The sequence below is a fragment of the Oncorhynchus nerka genome, linkage group LG28 (assembly GCF_034236695.1).
Source record: "Oncorhynchus nerka isolate Pitt River linkage group LG28, Oner_Uvic_2.0, whole genome shotgun sequence".
In the NCBI taxonomy this organism is placed as follows: domain Eukaryota; kingdom Metazoa; phylum Chordata; class Actinopteri; order Salmoniformes; family Salmonidae; genus Oncorhynchus; species Oncorhynchus nerka.
In genome coordinates this window covers 40,043,018-40,060,073 of record NC_088423.1, presented here as the reverse complement: position 1 = coordinate 40,060,073, position 17,056 = coordinate 40,043,018, and the positions used below count along the sequence as shown (strand labels likewise).

Sequence of the window (17,056 nt, the reverse complement as noted above, 5' to 3'; positions counted from 1 at the left end):
TTTTGTTATTCATATTTTTCATAATTTCATGATTAGAATAGAATAGACTCAAATATAATAGAATAAAACTTGATTGTCCATACAGGATGGACAGTTTTCTTTGGCATCACCTTACAATAAAGGGATCACATTCACATACATTCTCACATCATACACATTTAAACCAGTCAGTCCATCATATTGTATAAATTAAAAACATAGAGGACATTGATACATTCACTCACAACTGACCACTGTCCCAACTAAACTGGATAGATAAGTACATACTGATACAATTTACATTGCATTTAGTAGTCCAACAGCACAAAGAACGAATGAATGTTTGAACACATTCTTCTTGGCCATGGGCATTCTGAAGTGGATGGAAACCTCTCTCAGTAGTCGTTTCAGCAGTGTGTGTATTTGCATTGTATTGAATTCTGAACTAAAATCATTAAATAAAATCTGTGCATAGGATGTTGCATGTTGGAGGTGACTAGCCACCATTTTCACCAAGGTCAGGGTAGCATCCTCAGTCCCCCTCTGTGCCTTGTAGGCAAATTGTAACGGGTCCAGTTGATCTTCTATGGACAGGGTAAGGTGCTTACTGACAACCCTTTCCATGCATTTGGCCAGAAGGGGCATTAGGGCCACAGGTCGAAGGTCATTTGGTGATTCGCCCCCTAGCAAAGCCTTCATCATATTTTTATTCTTCAGGCTATTATACAGACTCCACTTGTGACTAAACCACGATGTACCTGTATATCAAGTTCCTGAAATGATACAATTCATACACACACTCCCACAGAAGGTCATCTGATTGTATGTGGAGGTAACCTTAGCTCAGCGTAACCTTGGCAGTAAGCACTAGGAGCAGGTGCTGAGTGATATTAGGTTCTAATAAGTCTCTCTCTCTCTCTCTCTCTCACTCTTGCAAGAATGTTGGATCGATAGATTCATACACGCTCTCTGGGTGGGTTGAAGCTTGGTTCCCAGACCTTTTAGTCCCCTTTCCAACCTCTCCTGTTATTCGTTTTCATGCCCTACATACGTGCAGAATAGATGGCGAATTAGTAATGCATGTGCTTATGTGTGTTCTCAGTTGGTGGTGATAGCCTTTGACGATGGAGAGCTAGTGAAGGAGAACCGGACCCTGGTGGAGATCACTGTTATCCAGCCCTCCAGGATCCCCATCTTCACTGAAGTGGAGTACAGGTAACACAAACAAATAAATACACACGCATGCATGCACGCACTCCCACACACACTAACACTAAACATTTTAGTGGTCCCCCTCTTGGTGGCGGAAAGAAAAAAGGTTTTAAAGTGAATTTCCTCCAATTCTACACATTGTGCCATGGGGCGGACAGAACATTTTGCCGTTTGGAAGCTCAACAGAAGCCAATAAACAAATTGATAGAAAACCTCCTATGTGGTGTCGTTATTAGTCCGGAAAATTCTATTGTCAAATTTCACAATAAAGTGTAAATATAATGATTTTGTCAGTCTCGTCCAAAATAGAGTTTTGTAAGTGAGTTCGTCATGACTTACTTGAGGGTTGGGTTTTGATTTCGACAATGCTGACTTGCCTACTAACACAGAATACAAAGCTGGGGTGAATGTGATTAATTCAATCCTACCACAGAACACACAAGACAGTGAGACAGACCTGCCCATCAACGCAGCGCATCTGACTGTTAACATACATTGTCTTTTGGGCTTCACCAACGTTTAGGGTGCCAGTGCTTTCAGTGGTTGACCGTCCAACTGCTCCAACTGGAGAAGATTATTGGCCCCCGAGGTAACCCTAGGAAGACAAAGGCAAAAATATCAGTGTTAGGGATACTACACCTATCCTCAGGTTATTTTGTGTGCAAAAGCAAATAGTTATCTGAGATTTTTTATATTCACCTTAACAGATGGTGACCCCAGCTAGGAGTGAAAGAGCAACAAGGTTTCCCAGGTTTAGCCTTCCTTTCGTCCTTCCAAACTGAGTAATTCACCCGGATGTTGTAGCACTTGGTCCCCTTCTTGATTCTGCTCCAATAGCTCTCCTTCTGTTTCTCCTGCGCCATGAACTTGTTCTCAACTTGCTTACCTGGTTAAATAAAGGTGAAATAAAAATAAATAAATAAAAAAAATGTCAATGTTCAGTCTCACCTTGATTGATAACGGGAATAAATGCAATTATATTTCATGTCACAAATACATTTCTTGCATATCCGTTGGAGGGCCGGAAAATTCATTTACAATCATTTTACCTGGTCAAAAACCTCCACATCCTTCTCAGTCTGTGAATGAAGGTGGTCCTCGAAGGCATCTGATCTGGCTCGACAACTTCCACCACATCAGGTGGGGTTTCAGTGATCTGAAAGTATGTTATACGAAAATGGCAATAGACAAACAACAACAAATCAAATGTATTTATATAGCCCTTCGTACATCAGCTAATATCTCAAAGTGCTGTACAGAAACCCAGCCTAAAACCCCAAACAGCAAGCAATGCAGGTGTAGAAACATGGTGGCTAGGAAAAACTCCCTAAAAAGGCCAAAACCTAGGAAGAAACCTAGAGAGGAACCAGGCTATATGGGGTGGCCAGTCCTCTTCTGGCTGTGCCGGCTGGAGATTATAACAGAACATGGCCAAATATGAAAAATGTTCAAATGTTCATAAATGACCAGCATGGTCAAATAATAATAATCACAGGCAGAACAGTTGAAACTGGAGCAGCAGCACGGCCAGGTGGACTGGGGACAGCAAAGAGTCATCATGCCAGGTAGTCCTGAGGCATTGTCCTAGGGCTCAGGTCCTCCGAGAGAGAGAAAGAAAGAGAGAAAGAGAGAATTAGAGATAGCATACTTAAATTCACACAGGACACCGGATAGGACAGGAGAAGTACTCCAGATATAACAAACTGACCCTAGCCCCCCGACACATAAACTACTGCAGCATAAATACTGGAGGCTGAGACAGGAGGGGTCAGGAGACACTGTGGCCCCATCCAATGACACCCCTGGACAGGGCCAAACAGGAAGGATATAACACAACCCACTTTTACAAAGCACAGCCCCCACACCACTAGAGGGATATCTTCAACCACCAACTTACCATCCTAAGACGAGGCCGAGTATAGCCCACAAAGATCTCCACCACGGCACAACCCAAGGGGAGCGCCAACCCAGACAGGAAGATCACATCAGTGACTCAACCCACTCAAGTGACGCACCCCTCCTAAGGACGGCATGAAAGAGCACCAGTAACCCAGTGACTCAGCCACTGTAATAGGTTTAGAGGCAGAGAATCCCAGTGGAAAGAGGGGAACGGCCAGGCAGAGACAGCAAGGGTTGCTCCAGAGACTTTCCGTTCACCTTCACACTCCTGGGCCAGACTACACTCAATCATATGACCCTCTGAAGAGATGAGTCTTCAGTAAAGACTTAAAGGTTGATACCGAGTTTGCGTCTCTCACATGGGTAGGCAGACCATTCCATAAAAATGGAGATCTATAGGAAAAAGCCCTGCCTCCAGCTGTTTGCTTAGAAATTCTAGGGTCAATTAGGAGGCGTGCGTCTTGTGACCGTAGCGTACGTGTAGGTATGTACGACAGGACCAAATCAGAGAGATAGTTAGGAGCAAGCCCATGTAAAGCTTTGTAGGTTAGCAGTTAAACCTTGATATCAGCCCTTGCCTTGACAGGAAGCCAGTGTAGAGAGGCTAGCACTGGAGTAATATGATCACATTTTTGGGTTCTAGTCAGGATTCTAGCAGCCGTATTTAGCACTAACTGAAGTTTATTTAGTGCTTTATCCGGGTAGCCGGAAAGTAGAGCATTGCAGTAGTCTAACCTAGAAGTAACAAAAGCATGGATTCATTTGCATCATTTTTGGCCAGAAGGTTTCTGATTTTTGCAATGTTACGTAGAAGGAAAAAAGCTGTCCTTGAAACCGTCTTGATATGTTCATCAAAAGAGAGATCAGCGTCCAGAGTAATGCCGAGGTCCTTCACAGTTTTATTTGAGATGACTGTACAACCATTAAGATTAATTGTCAGATTCAACAGAAGATCTCTTTGTTTCTTGGGACCCAGAACAAGCATCTCTGTTTTGTCCGAGTTTAAAAGTAGAAAGTTTGTAGCCATCCACTTCCTTATGTCTGAAACACATGCTTCTAGTGGCTTCACCATGTTTCATTGAAATGTACAGCTGTGTGTCATCCGCATAGCAGTGAAAGTTAACATTATGTTTTCGATTGACATCCCCAAGAGGTAAAATATATAGTGAAAACAATAGTGGTCCTAAAACGGAACCTTGAGGAACACCGAAATTTACAGTTGATTTGTCAGAGGACAAACCATTCACAGAGACAAACTGATATCTTTCCGACAGATAAGATCTAAACCAGGCCAGAACTTGTCCGTGTAGACCAATTTGGGTTTCCAATCTCTCCAAAAGAATGTGGTGATCGATGGTATCAAAAGCAGCACTAAGGTCTAGGAGCACAATGACAGATGCAGAGCCTCGGTCTGATGCCTAACAGGTTAAACCTGTTAGGGCTACTAGTTCCCCTTTGGGAACTCACCCCACCCCCCCTGAGCTGTAATGTGGCGCAGGGAACGCAAGAAATAATCCTAAAAATATTTAACCTCCACAGAATCGCTTGAAAAATGGCTCAAATGAAAGATAAAGAAGTTATTTATCTACCCAGCAAGTCAGATTTCTAAAATGTTTTACGGCGAAAACATAGCACATATTTATGTCCAACCACCACTGCATACATACTTCATTAGCTTAGCCAAGTAGGAAAAAATATGCAATCAACAAACGCAGGATTAAAATAAAAATAATTTCACTAACCTTTTGAAATCTTCATCAGATGACAGTAATATAACATGTTACACAGTACATTCATTTTTTTCAATAATATGCAATATATATCCATAAATATCTGTTTACAATTATGCATCGTTCAAAAATGCTACTCCAATGTCAGGAGAAATAAATAGCTCCGGCAGATAACGTCAGCAAACAAGGAATACACATCATAAACTTTGACTAAATATGCATGTTTTACATATGTATGGCAAGATAAACTTCTTCTAAATGCAATTGCTATGTTACAATTATTTTTAACGTTACATTTGGCGTTTACTAGGCTATAATAGAGAGTCGGCGCTCTCAGTTAGCATGCTGACTCCTCTATCATGGAGTCGGCAGAAACCCAAAATGAAGACGTAAATATTCCCTTACCATGGCTGTTCTTGCTTCAGAAGACGTGGAAGGGTTAATACTCACCAAGTTAGCGTTCAGTTTGCAAGTCTGTGTCTTTCCGTTCTCAAACTAGACACTTTTCGGTCGAAATGTATGCAAATTTCAAGTGGCTGCGCACCAAAACGTCGAAAGTATACATTATATTTCGAGTAAACTTATCAAACTATGTTTATAATTAAGCCTTAGCATGTTATAAAGGTCTACAGCAATCGTGAGGGCGAACAGATTAGCACACGTTGTTCAGTCTGTCCTGGGAGAAAGAGAGAGAAATCTTCAGTCTCCCATTGGTGAAACTTTTTTTGTGCGTCACCGGGACGTTTGGTCACGCTGAACGTCTCGTGAGCACGTGATTCTCGCAGTTACAGGCCTCATCGAAAGCAGGCTTCACGCTGAAGACATAGAACGTGTTTCCATGGTTATAGCTCTTTGGGAAGTGTGTAAACAATGACGTCAAAGTGAGGGCAACTTTTCCCATTACAAGAGAGACTTTGGGAGAATGCATGCCCTGAGAGTTCTGCTTTAGCTAGAGACAAAATTTAAACGGTTTTATAAGCTTTAGAGTGTTTCCTATTCGATAACAATTTTTAATTGCATATATTAGCAACTTTTGACAAAAATTTATCATGGTTTATATGGGTGCCGAATTCCTCCAGAAGGGGCAGTATTCAGGGCTAGCCCCAACAGGTTTTAAAAGGTAATTTTACCACCTTCACAAGTGCAGTCTCAGTGCTATGATGGGGTCTAAAACCAGACTGAAGCATTTTGAATACATTGTTTGTCTTCAGGAAGGCAGTGAGTTGCTGCGCAACAGCTTTTTCTGAAATTTCTGAAAACTAAGTAATCAAAAATTTGAAAGACTACAGTATATGCAATAATTTGAAATACAATTGCATTGTATACAGTTGAAGTCAGAAGTTTACATACACCTTAGCCAAATACATTTAAACTCAGTTTTTCACAAATCCTGACATTTTAATCCTGGTAAAAATTCCCTGCCTTAAGTCAGTTAGGATCACTACTTTATTTTAAGAATGTGAAATGTCAGAGTAATAGTAGAGAATTTTTTTATTTCAGTTTTTATTTCTTTCATCACATTCCCAGTGGGTTAGAAGTTTACATACACTCAATTAGTATTTGGTAGCATTGCTTTTAAATTGTTTAACTTGGGTCAAACGTTTTAGGTAGCCTTCCACAATAAGTTGGGTGAATTCTGTCCCATTCCTCCTGACAGAGCTGGTGTAACTAAGTCAGGTCTGAGTCAGCAAAGCACCCTCACAACATGATGCTGCCACCCCCGTGCTTCAAGGTTGGGATGGTGTTCTTCGGCTTGCAAGCCTCCCCCTTGTCCTCCAAACATAATAAGGGTCATCATTGTTATTATTTTTATTTTTTCCCCAATCTTTTCCCCCATGTGCAGTTGCAAACAGTAGTGTGGCTTTTTTTATGGAGGTTTTGGAGCAGTGGCTTATTCCTTGCTGAGCAGTTATTTTAATTTAATTTGATTTATTTCACCTTTATTTAACCAGGTAGGCAAGTTGAGAACAAGTTCTTATTTACAATTGCGTCCTGGCCAAGATAAAGCAAAGCAGTTCGACAAATACAACAACACAGTTACAGTTACACGTGGAGTAAAACAAACATAGTCAGTAATACAGTAGACAAATAAGTATATATACGATGTGAGCAAATGAGGTGAGATATGGGAGGTAAAGGCAAAATAAGGCCATGGTGGCAAAGTAAATACAATATAGCAAGTGAAACACTGGAATGGTAGATTTGCAGTGGAAGAATGTGTGAAGTAGAAATATAAATAGTGGGGTGCAAAGCTAAATAAATAAATAAATAAATACATACATACAGTAGGGGAAGAGGTAGTAGTTTGGGCTAAATTATAGATGGGCTATGTACGGGTGCAGGGTAGCCTAGTGGTTAGAGCGTTGGACTAGTAACCGGAAGGTTCAAATCCCCGAGCTGGTACAAATCTGTCGTTCTGCCCCTGAACAGGCAGTTAACCCACTGTTCCTAGGCCGTCATTGAAAATAAGAATTTGTTCTTAACTGACTTGCCTAGTTAAATGAAGGTAAAATTTAAAAAAATCTGTGATATGCTCTGACAGCTGGTGCTTAAAGCTAGTGAGGGAGATAAGTGTTTCCAGTTTCAGATATTTTTGTAGTTCGTTCCAGTCATTGGCAGCAGAGAACTGGAAGGAGAGGTGGCCAAGGGAAGAATTGGTTTTGGGGATGACCAGAGAGATATACCTGCTGGAGCGCGTGCTACAGGTGGGTGTTGCTATGGTGACCAGCAAGCTGAGATAAGGGGGGACTTTACCTAGCAGGGTCTTGTAGATGACCTGGAGCCAGTGGGTTTGGCGACGAGTATGAAGCGAGGGCCAGCCAACGAGAGCGTACAGGTCGCAGTGGTGGGTAGTATATGGGGCTTTGGTGACAAAATGGATGGCACTGTGATAGACTACATCCAATGTATTGAGTAGGGTGTTGGAGATCAACTGTAATATCAATACCATTGTAAAGCACAATTTCTCCCCTTTCCAACAAAATCAATGACGAGCCCATCATGATGCCCATCTCTGCATGATTCAAAAAGGCAATGAGCTCCGTCTGGGCTTTTTAAAAATGGCGGGTGGGAAGCTAAACCTATTGCTTGATAGTGAGAAGGAGAGCTGTCGTGTCGGGAAACTTGTTTTTTCACTCAATCTGTCCAACTTATCACCTTATCGCCTCTAAAATGTAAATAAAACACTATAAAGAGTTTATATAATGTGTCATTACATACCTATTTGAAGGTTTGTGTCGAATTTGAATTGGGTTTTTAGGGAGGATGCTAAAGTGATCTTCAGAAGTAAACAGCGGCTTTTGAGAGTCATGATAGCTTGGAGTGATGACGCAAAAAATGACTAGGTTTCCCCCCTTACCTGTCCCTGTCCCTGTCCCTTTCTTGTTTTTAAACGGTGAGAGAAGTGCTACACCTGGTGGAGAGAGGCTGTAACTCAGAATTAGTTGCTTTATGCATGCTGTACGTTATGCCATGACACGTCACGATGTAACGTACAGCGTCGGAGGGGTCAACTTTTTTCCCCCCAATACTATAAAGCCATTACCATGTCAATCAACGCTTGAATAGAAACGTAGTTCACACCCCAGATTTTGATGTCAACACAGTCGCTCCAGTCCCATTAGTTTTCTTTCCAGCCTCGTTTGAATGTCGTGGTTGCACACATTTGTACGGAATGGGGTTAGCATACGTTAGCTAGATGAAAATGGTTGTACATAGCTAAATCCATCCAGTTATCTAATAGAAGTTAACTGCTTAACGTTACCCTGAATTTCTCTGAATGTTGCACCTCTTGTCAAGATCAGTGGTTCCTTCATAGTACTTCGCAGGGTTGAAAAGATAAAATCTCCTTGAGGGATACCATTGAAGTGCAAGCTACATACAAACAGAAAGCTACAATAACAGTTACAGCTACGGTAGCTGGCTAGCTGAATAGGCAGGCTGAGGTATATAAGTACAGTAGCTAGCAACGTCAGTCCAAAAGAGCTTAAATTATTTCTTCATATTTAACCATATTTACTTATATAATGACAAATATATGGTAAAGAAAGTGCGTTGTCTTTCCAGTCTTTTCGGTCCTCTAAAGCAGCAGGTAGTCCTTGGAGAGCAATTCTGAGGTAATCATTTTGTGTGGACTGAGTGAGTACTTATGAGGTGAAATAGAGCTAGACCTGCCCGTGTCCTCCTTCCTTTTTACGAGGTAAAATAGAGCCAAGCAACCAGTATAGCAACAGACACTTTGTTTCCTTACGTAATCTGGGCAGAATTTTGCAAGTTCTAGCAACAGCCCTAGCAATAGAAGCTAGAGCTCATCGAATCCCACTGTGACGCAGTGGGGGACACTTTTTGGCAAGGGGACACTATTTGATTGATCAGGTTTAACTTATAGCTAGATATCTCAATATGACAGACATATAACTTTGACCGCTTATGTTGCTTATGGCCAGGGCTGGCACTGCACATACTTGACTATGGCCATATGCACCTTACAGTACACCTTACATTTACTCCAATAACTGGTGAGAGTGCCAAGCTGATGGATAGGTTTGTTGAGCAGAAACACAACAACACCTTAAGACTACGAATCAGGTTTGAAGAGTTAGCGAGTTAACGTTGGTCAACTCTGATAATCGGCTCCAGGGCATGCTAACTCAGGGATAACTGAGTTGTCCGAGCCGCGAGTTGAGTACTAATGAAAACAGATTCCCTCCCTTGCAAAAATTGCCATCGTCCCCTTAATTTGAAGAAGAAGATAGATTAAATCATTTAATCAAATGTATTGTTTTCTGTGTAAAAATATTGCAATGTTAAAATACCTATCACTTTACACATTTAATAAACTGAATAACAAAGCACACCAAAGAGGGCATTAACGATAAATAATCAAATAAACACGCCACTTCTATGAGCCTATTTCACACCATTTACCTAAAAATGTAAATGTGACACTGACTCACCCATGGATTGATGTTTCAGCATTGTCTCAATGAACAGTTATGCGTTCGATGAGCCACGTGCGAAATGCATGCTCAGTTATAAGCCTGTTAGAGTTAGCAGCAGACGGATGAGCAATATCCACCGTGTCACGCCCTGGTCTTAGTATTTAGTGTTTTCTTTATTATTTTGGTCAGGCCAGGATGTGACATGGGTTTATTATTTTGTGTGTTTTGTCTTGGGGTTTTAGTAGGTATTGGGATTGTGGCTCAGTAGGGTTATCTAGTAAAGTCTATGGTTGCCTGAAGTGGTTCTCAATCAGAGGCAGGTGATTATCGTTGTCTCTGATTGGGAACCATATTTAGGCAGCCATATTCTTTGAGTGTTTCGTGGGTGATTGTTCCTGTCTCTGTGTTACTGTGTTAGTTTGCACCAGTATAGGCTGTTTTCGTTTCTTGTTTTTGTATTGTTCGTGTTTATTCGTTATTAAACATGTATGAAAATCACCACGCTGCATTTTGGTCCGATCCTTGCTACACCTTGCTACGTCAGAGGAGGAGATAGAAGAAAACCGTGACACACCGTCTATTACGGATGAAGCATGAGCTGGAATGTGAAGCTAACTGAAGCTGGCTAGCTTTAGAAATCCCTGAGTAGATCTAGCTTGCATCGTAGTATACCCCTCAGGTCACATTCTCCCTCATCAGGCCATGATAAATATTTTAAAACATTGTATACTCATCATCAGTGAAGATGAATAATGTATCTGCAAGCTTCAATGACATTTTCTTTGGCCCAGAGTTGACGATCTATTAATTAAAGCAGTTATTATTGTGTAATTGTGTTTGCTGATGCTTGTGTCTCAGCTGGGATATTGTGCACACTGTGAGAAGATTTACCAAAATGTGTGAAGACAAGGGTTGTTGAGAGAAGTTTGTAAAATATAATGCATTGGAGCTCTGTTTTCCTCGCATGCAGACTGTATAATGAGGAGTATACAGTGCATTCAGAAAGTGTTCAGACCCCTTCCCCTTTTCCACATTTTGTTATGTTCCATCCTAATTCTAAAATGGAATAAATAAAAATGGTCCTCATCAATCTACACACAATACCCCATAATGGCATAGCGAAAACAGTTTGTTTTTATGTTTGCAAATCTATTACAAATAAAAAACAGAAATACCTTATTTACATAAGCATTCAGACCCTTGGCTATGAGACTCGATATTGAGCTCAGGTGCATCCTGTTTCTAATGATTGTCCTTGATGTTTCTACAACTTGATTGAAGTCCACCTGTGGTAAATTAAATTGATTGGACATGATTTGGAAAGGCAAACACCTGTCAATATAAGGTTCCACAGTTGACAGTCCATGTCAGAGCAAAAACCAAGCCATGAGGTCGAAGGAATTGTGCGTAGAGCTCTGAGACAGGATTGTGTTGAGACACATAACTGGGGAATGGTACCAAAACAGTTCTGCAGCTTTGAAGCTCCCCAAGAACACTGTGACCTCCATCATTTTTAAATGGAAGAAGTTTGGAACCACCAAGACTCTTCCTCGAGCTGTCCGCCCGGCCAAACTGAGCCATAGTTGGAGCAGGGCCTTGGTCAGGGAGGTGACCAAGAACCCGATGGTCACTCTGACAGAGCTTCAGAGTACCTCTGTGGATTATGGGAGAACCTTCCAGAAGGACAACCATCTCTGCAGCACTCCACCAATCAGGACTTAAGGTAGTGGCCAGGCGGAAGCCACTCCCCAATAAAAGGCACATGACAGCCCGCTGGGAATTTGTCAAAAGGCGCCTAAAGGACTTTTAGACCATGAGAAACAAGATTCTCTGGTCTGATGAAACCAAGATTGAATGAACACTTGGCCAGAATGCGAAGCATCACGTCTGGAGGAAACCAGGGACCGCTCATTACCTGGCCAATACTATCACTATGGTAAAGCATGGTGATGTAAGGCTTCTGTAATTAACGCTAGGTGCAGTATTACAAACAAACAATTTTGTGCTCAGAATTTCAATGACACAAGCTAAGGCACAATGTGCTGCAGTAGACCTGAGCTCAATTCCGAGTCTCATAGCAAAGTGTCTGAATATTTATGTAAATGGGGTATTTCAGTGAAGGGGTCTGAATATTTTATGAATGTGCTGTATATACCATTTAAATAAAAGTCAACCAACTAATAGGCTAATATAAACTAGGGCCTATTTCAAGAATAATTTTCAACCTGTTCGAAACGTAAATTTATCACAATGAATGGCTTTTTTTTAGATGGAACTCACAAACACATCACTGTGGGAAGTCTTTACCACTGGGTACCAGGGACTGCAATGAATATTTATTTTGTCTGACTGCAGGAGAGGAGGGGTAAGCTTTTTCTAAGCCCTGGCAATCCTGTGAATCCCTACTGTACAATACAGAGGGAGGCTACTTTACTTTCCTGGCCCGTTGTAACAGACCTTCAGCAGAAGCATATTTCCCTTAGGCCTGCTGCTTATCTGTGGGCTGGGAATGTATCCTTTAAAAACTTCTTATGGCTGCAATCCTGTTAACGGGATCAATATGACAACAGCCAGTGAAAGTGCAGGGCGCTAAATTCAAAACAACAGAAATCTCATAATTAAAATTCCTCAAACATACATGTATCTTATACCGTTTTAAAGGTAATCGTGTTGTTAATCCCACCACAGTGACCAATTTCAAATAGGCTTTACAGCGAAAGCACCACAAACGATTATGTTAGGTCACCACCAACTCACAGAAAAACACAGCCATGTTTCCAGGCAAAGAGAGGAGTCACAAAAAGCACAAATAGAGATAAAATGAGTCACTAACCTTTGATTATCTTCATCAGATGACACTCATAGGACTTCATGTTACAGAATACATGCATGTTTTGTTTGATAAAGTTCATATTTATATCTAAAAAAAATCTCAGTATACATTGGCGCGTTACGTTCACTAGTTCCAAAAACATCCGGTGATATTGCAGAGAGACACATCATTTTAGAGACATACTCATTATAAATGTCGATGAAAATACAATAGTTAGACATGAAAATATAGATATACCTCTCCTTAATGCAACCGCTGTGTCAGATTTAAAAAAAACTTTACGGAAAAAAGCAAACCATGCAATAATCTGAGAATGGCGCTCAGATTTTTTTATTTTATTATCCGCCATGTTGGAGTCAACAGAAATCAGAAATAACATTATAAATATTCCCTTACCTTTGATGATCTTCATCAGAATGCACTCCCAGGAATCCTAGTTCCACAATAAATGTTTGATTTGTTCGATAATGTCCATTATTTATGTCCAAGTAGCTACTTTTGTTAGGGCGTTTAGTACACAGATCCAAAAGCTTGTGCAGGTCCAGCCGAACGATAGACAAAAACTTTAAAAAGTTATATTACAGGTAGTAGATACATTTCAAACTAAGTATAGAATCAATCTCTAGGATGCTTTTATCATAAATCTTCAATAACATTCCAACCGGAGAATTCCATTGTCTGTAGAAAAGCCAAGGCACGCTCGCTATCATGTGAAATGTGCATGACCAGGACCTGGCTCTTTGCCAGACCACTGACTCAAAAGCTCTCATCCGGCCCCACATAACAGTAGAAACCTAATTCAAATTTCTAAAGACGGTTGACATCTAGTGGAAGCCTTAGGAAGTGCAACATAACCAACATCCCACTGTGTATTCAATAGGGTCTGGGTTGAAAACCGACCAACCTCAGATTTCCCACTTCCTGTTTGGATTTCTTCTCAGGTTTTTGCCTGACATATGAGTTCTGTTATACTCACAGACATCATTCAAACAGTTTTAGAAACTTCAGAGTGTTTTCTATGCAAATGTACTAATATGATGCATATATTACAAATTGGGACTGAGGAGCAGGCAGTTTACTCTGGGCACCTTTCATCCAAGCTACTCAAAAGTGCCCCTGCAGCCATAAGAAGTTAAATCACAGAACACCAAGTCTTGCCATTCCTCACATAGTCATTTGATGATCACAGCAATTACAGCTTCTCTATTAGCTGTTCTCGCTTTCTCTCTCTCAGGTGTGTTTCTCTCAGTTCACTCTTTCATCTGGTTTCCTCCACCTTCTTGGCTCTTCCTTTTCTCTCTCTCGTGCCTGACTCATTTTCTCCTATGTACCTTTCTACTTCCCTTTTCTCTCTCGCCTAAGCGGATGCAGTAGCAGTGTTATAGCTTGTTAAAAATGAATTAATCATGTATTACACCAAGCTGAAACCATTGTGAAACCTTGCTTAATTGCACACGTTTGTTTCCACACACAGTGCTTGAAGCAACTTGTTAACATGGTAATTTTGTTTTGACAGTATATTCCAGACACAATGTACTTTGAGCAAATTACAAAAACATTCATTGGATCACACTTGTTCTAAGCAAGAGGATAATGTTGTCTAAGTCTACGTGCTTATAATAGCCCCATTCCAAACGTGAGCCAAATGCATAAGCTCTTTGAGACCAACCCATGCCCATAGCCTATGATTTGTTTTTAGTTAGTTCAGTCCTTTGCTCAGTTTTAAGATAATTGTTACTAGATGGGCATGCTAGAATGAGTATTGTCTATTATCAGCAACCTCACATGAGCAAGACCATGGGTGGTTTGTTATTTTGTTCTATTTTGTCTACCAAGGGTTAAGGAAAAGGGTAAGAGATTCTTTGTTCCTTCTTTGATGCGGCTGTTCTAAGAGGGACCTTTAAGATTGCAGATCTGTCTTTCTCTTCGGTTGATGACACTGACTATCTCCTGTGATATTAGCATGCAGCCCAGCGGGCCACTGAACAACACCCCACCACAGCATATTATTGAGCAAGCCTCTTAGACATGCTGTTAGCATAGCAAACCAAGACAGCTAGTGATGTCTGTATCCAGTATTACTACAGGAAAACACATAGGCTTTGCTATTGAGAAATTTAGAGATAAAGTACAACTGATTTTTGTTTTAATACCCTTGAGAAAGTGTTTCCTTGATAGTACAGTATTCCTGCTCAAGAATCTTAAGTCTTACTGCAGTCAAACAAGGATTAAGAGAGTATTTTGGCGATATCTCAACCCAGTAACACAGAAAGTCTCGGTCCTGTTATGTTTATAGACCATACTGTAGCTGTTGTATATTTTCTGTGATTCAGTACTTTCCATGGTGCTGCTAATGGCCTTTGTTCTGAAATAAAGTACTGTCTAGGGGCCTGTACCACTAATCATCATCTAGACATTTAGCAACTCATTAACCAGAAGGGGGTTATGGTACCCATTTGGGAACGAACCCTCCCACGTTCAGTTGGAACGTGGCGCAATGGAACGCAAAAATATTCTTAGAAATATTTAACCTCCACACATTAACAAGTCCAATAGCTCAAATGAAAGATAAACACCTTGTTCATCTACCCAGCAAGTCAGATTTCTAAAATGTTTTACGGTGAAAACATAGCACATATTTATGTCAAACCACCACCAAAGACACAGCTAATTTGAATAGCCAAGTTGAACAAAATATGCAATCAACAAACGCAGGATTAAAAGAAAAATAATTCACTAACCTTTTGAAAATCTTCATCAGATGACAGTAATATAACATGTTACATAGTACATTTATGTTTTTTTTCAATAATATGCAATTTATATCCATAAATCTCTGTTTACAATGACGCCATGTTCAAAAAATGCTACTTAAATGTCCGGAGAAATGATGATAGCTCCGTCAGAGAACGTCAGATAACAAGCAATACACATCATAAACTTTAACTAAATATACATGTTCTACACATAGATAGAAAGATACACTTCTCTTAATACAACCGCTGTGTTACATTTATTTTTAACGTTACAGAATTCGTTCACTAGGCTATAATATGAGACGGTGCTCAGAAATTAGCATTACGTCTCCTCTATCTTGGAGTCTACAGAAACCCAAATTTACCACATAAATATTCCCTTACCTTTGATGTTCTTCCATCAGAAGACCTGGATGGAGTTATACTTACCAAAAACATTGTTTGGTTTTGAAGTCTGTGTCTTTAGGTTATCAAACGCGACAAATTCCGGTCGAAATGCAGCCAAAATTCTAGTGGATGCGCACCAAAACTTCAAAATGACATATTATATGTCGACTAAACTGGTCAAACTAAGTGCAGAATCAAGCTTTAGCATGTTATACACGTGGAAAACAATCCTTAGCACGAACAGAAACACCGACATCGTTTGGTCAATCCTGGAAGAAAGAGAGCTCTGGAGCATCCGCGCGCATGAAAGTACTTGTTTTTTCGCGTGACCCGAAGGTTTCAGCCTGCCAAAAGTCTCGTGGGCGCGCGATTCTCACAATGGCAAGCCCCATTGAAAGCAGACATCGCGCTGAAGACATAGACACTGTTCCCAGATCTGTAGCTGCTTGGGAAGGGTGGGGGCGATGACGTCAAAGTTGGGCCAACTTTTCTGATGACAAGAGAGAGTTTGGGAGAATGGCTGCCCTGAGAGTTCTGCTTTACATACAGACATAATTTGAACGGTTTTAGAAGCTTTAGAGTGTTTTCTATTCAATACTAATTATTATATGCATATATTAGCAATTTTGGACAGATTTTTTTTCTGTTTACTATGGGCACGCAATTCCTCCAAAGGGGGCAGTAGTCAGCCCTATCCTTAACAGGTTTTAAGGAGTTATAAATTACCTGTGAATATAAATGCTATCTTTTGGAAGGCCTTAATAACTGTTGCTCAAAATGCAAATGGAATTACCAAAGAAAAATGTTCAGTTGATTTGTTTAAACTGCTTAGAGAGATGATCTGCATCAGTATTGCATATCAGTTCAAGAACATACAGATAATGAGTTTGATCCCTGTGTGACATAAGACTGCTGTCTCTGGATTTGATATGCATACTGTAATGTGCTCGTCCACACACATAAACGCTTACTCAATCTCTGTCCTCTGTCTTACTCTCCAGCCTCCAAAACACTCTTTCTCTGCTCTTTCTCCCATTTTAGTTCTAAAACAGACAGTACACATGTGTGGGAATACACAGAAGGCTACACACACACATACACAGCAGGCTACACACACACACACACACACACACACACACACACACACACACACACACACACACACACACACACACACAGAGAGGGTTGTGGAAAAGGTACTCAATTGTCATAAAAGTATAGATACCTTAATAGAAAGTTACTCAAGTAAAAGTGAAAGTCAGCCAGTAAAATACTGCTTGAGTAAAAGTCTACAAGTTTTAAATATACTTAAGTACCAAA

At 40.5% G+C, this 17,056-nt stretch overlaps 1 protein-coding gene across 1 annotated transcript in view; it reads left to right on the top strand.

Annotated features, from left to right (window-relative positions):
- LOC115113224 (protocadherin-15-like) overlaps positions 1-17,056 on the top strand; it is a 186,219-nt gene that overhangs the window by 91,233 nt on the left and 77,930 nt on the right. Inside the window, exon 13 of the mRNA XM_065012551.1 lies at positions 1,082-1,194. Coding sequence (XP_064868623.1) covers positions 1,082-1,194 — 113 coding nt within the window. The remainder of the gene's footprint in view (positions 1-1,081; positions 1,195-17,056) is intronic.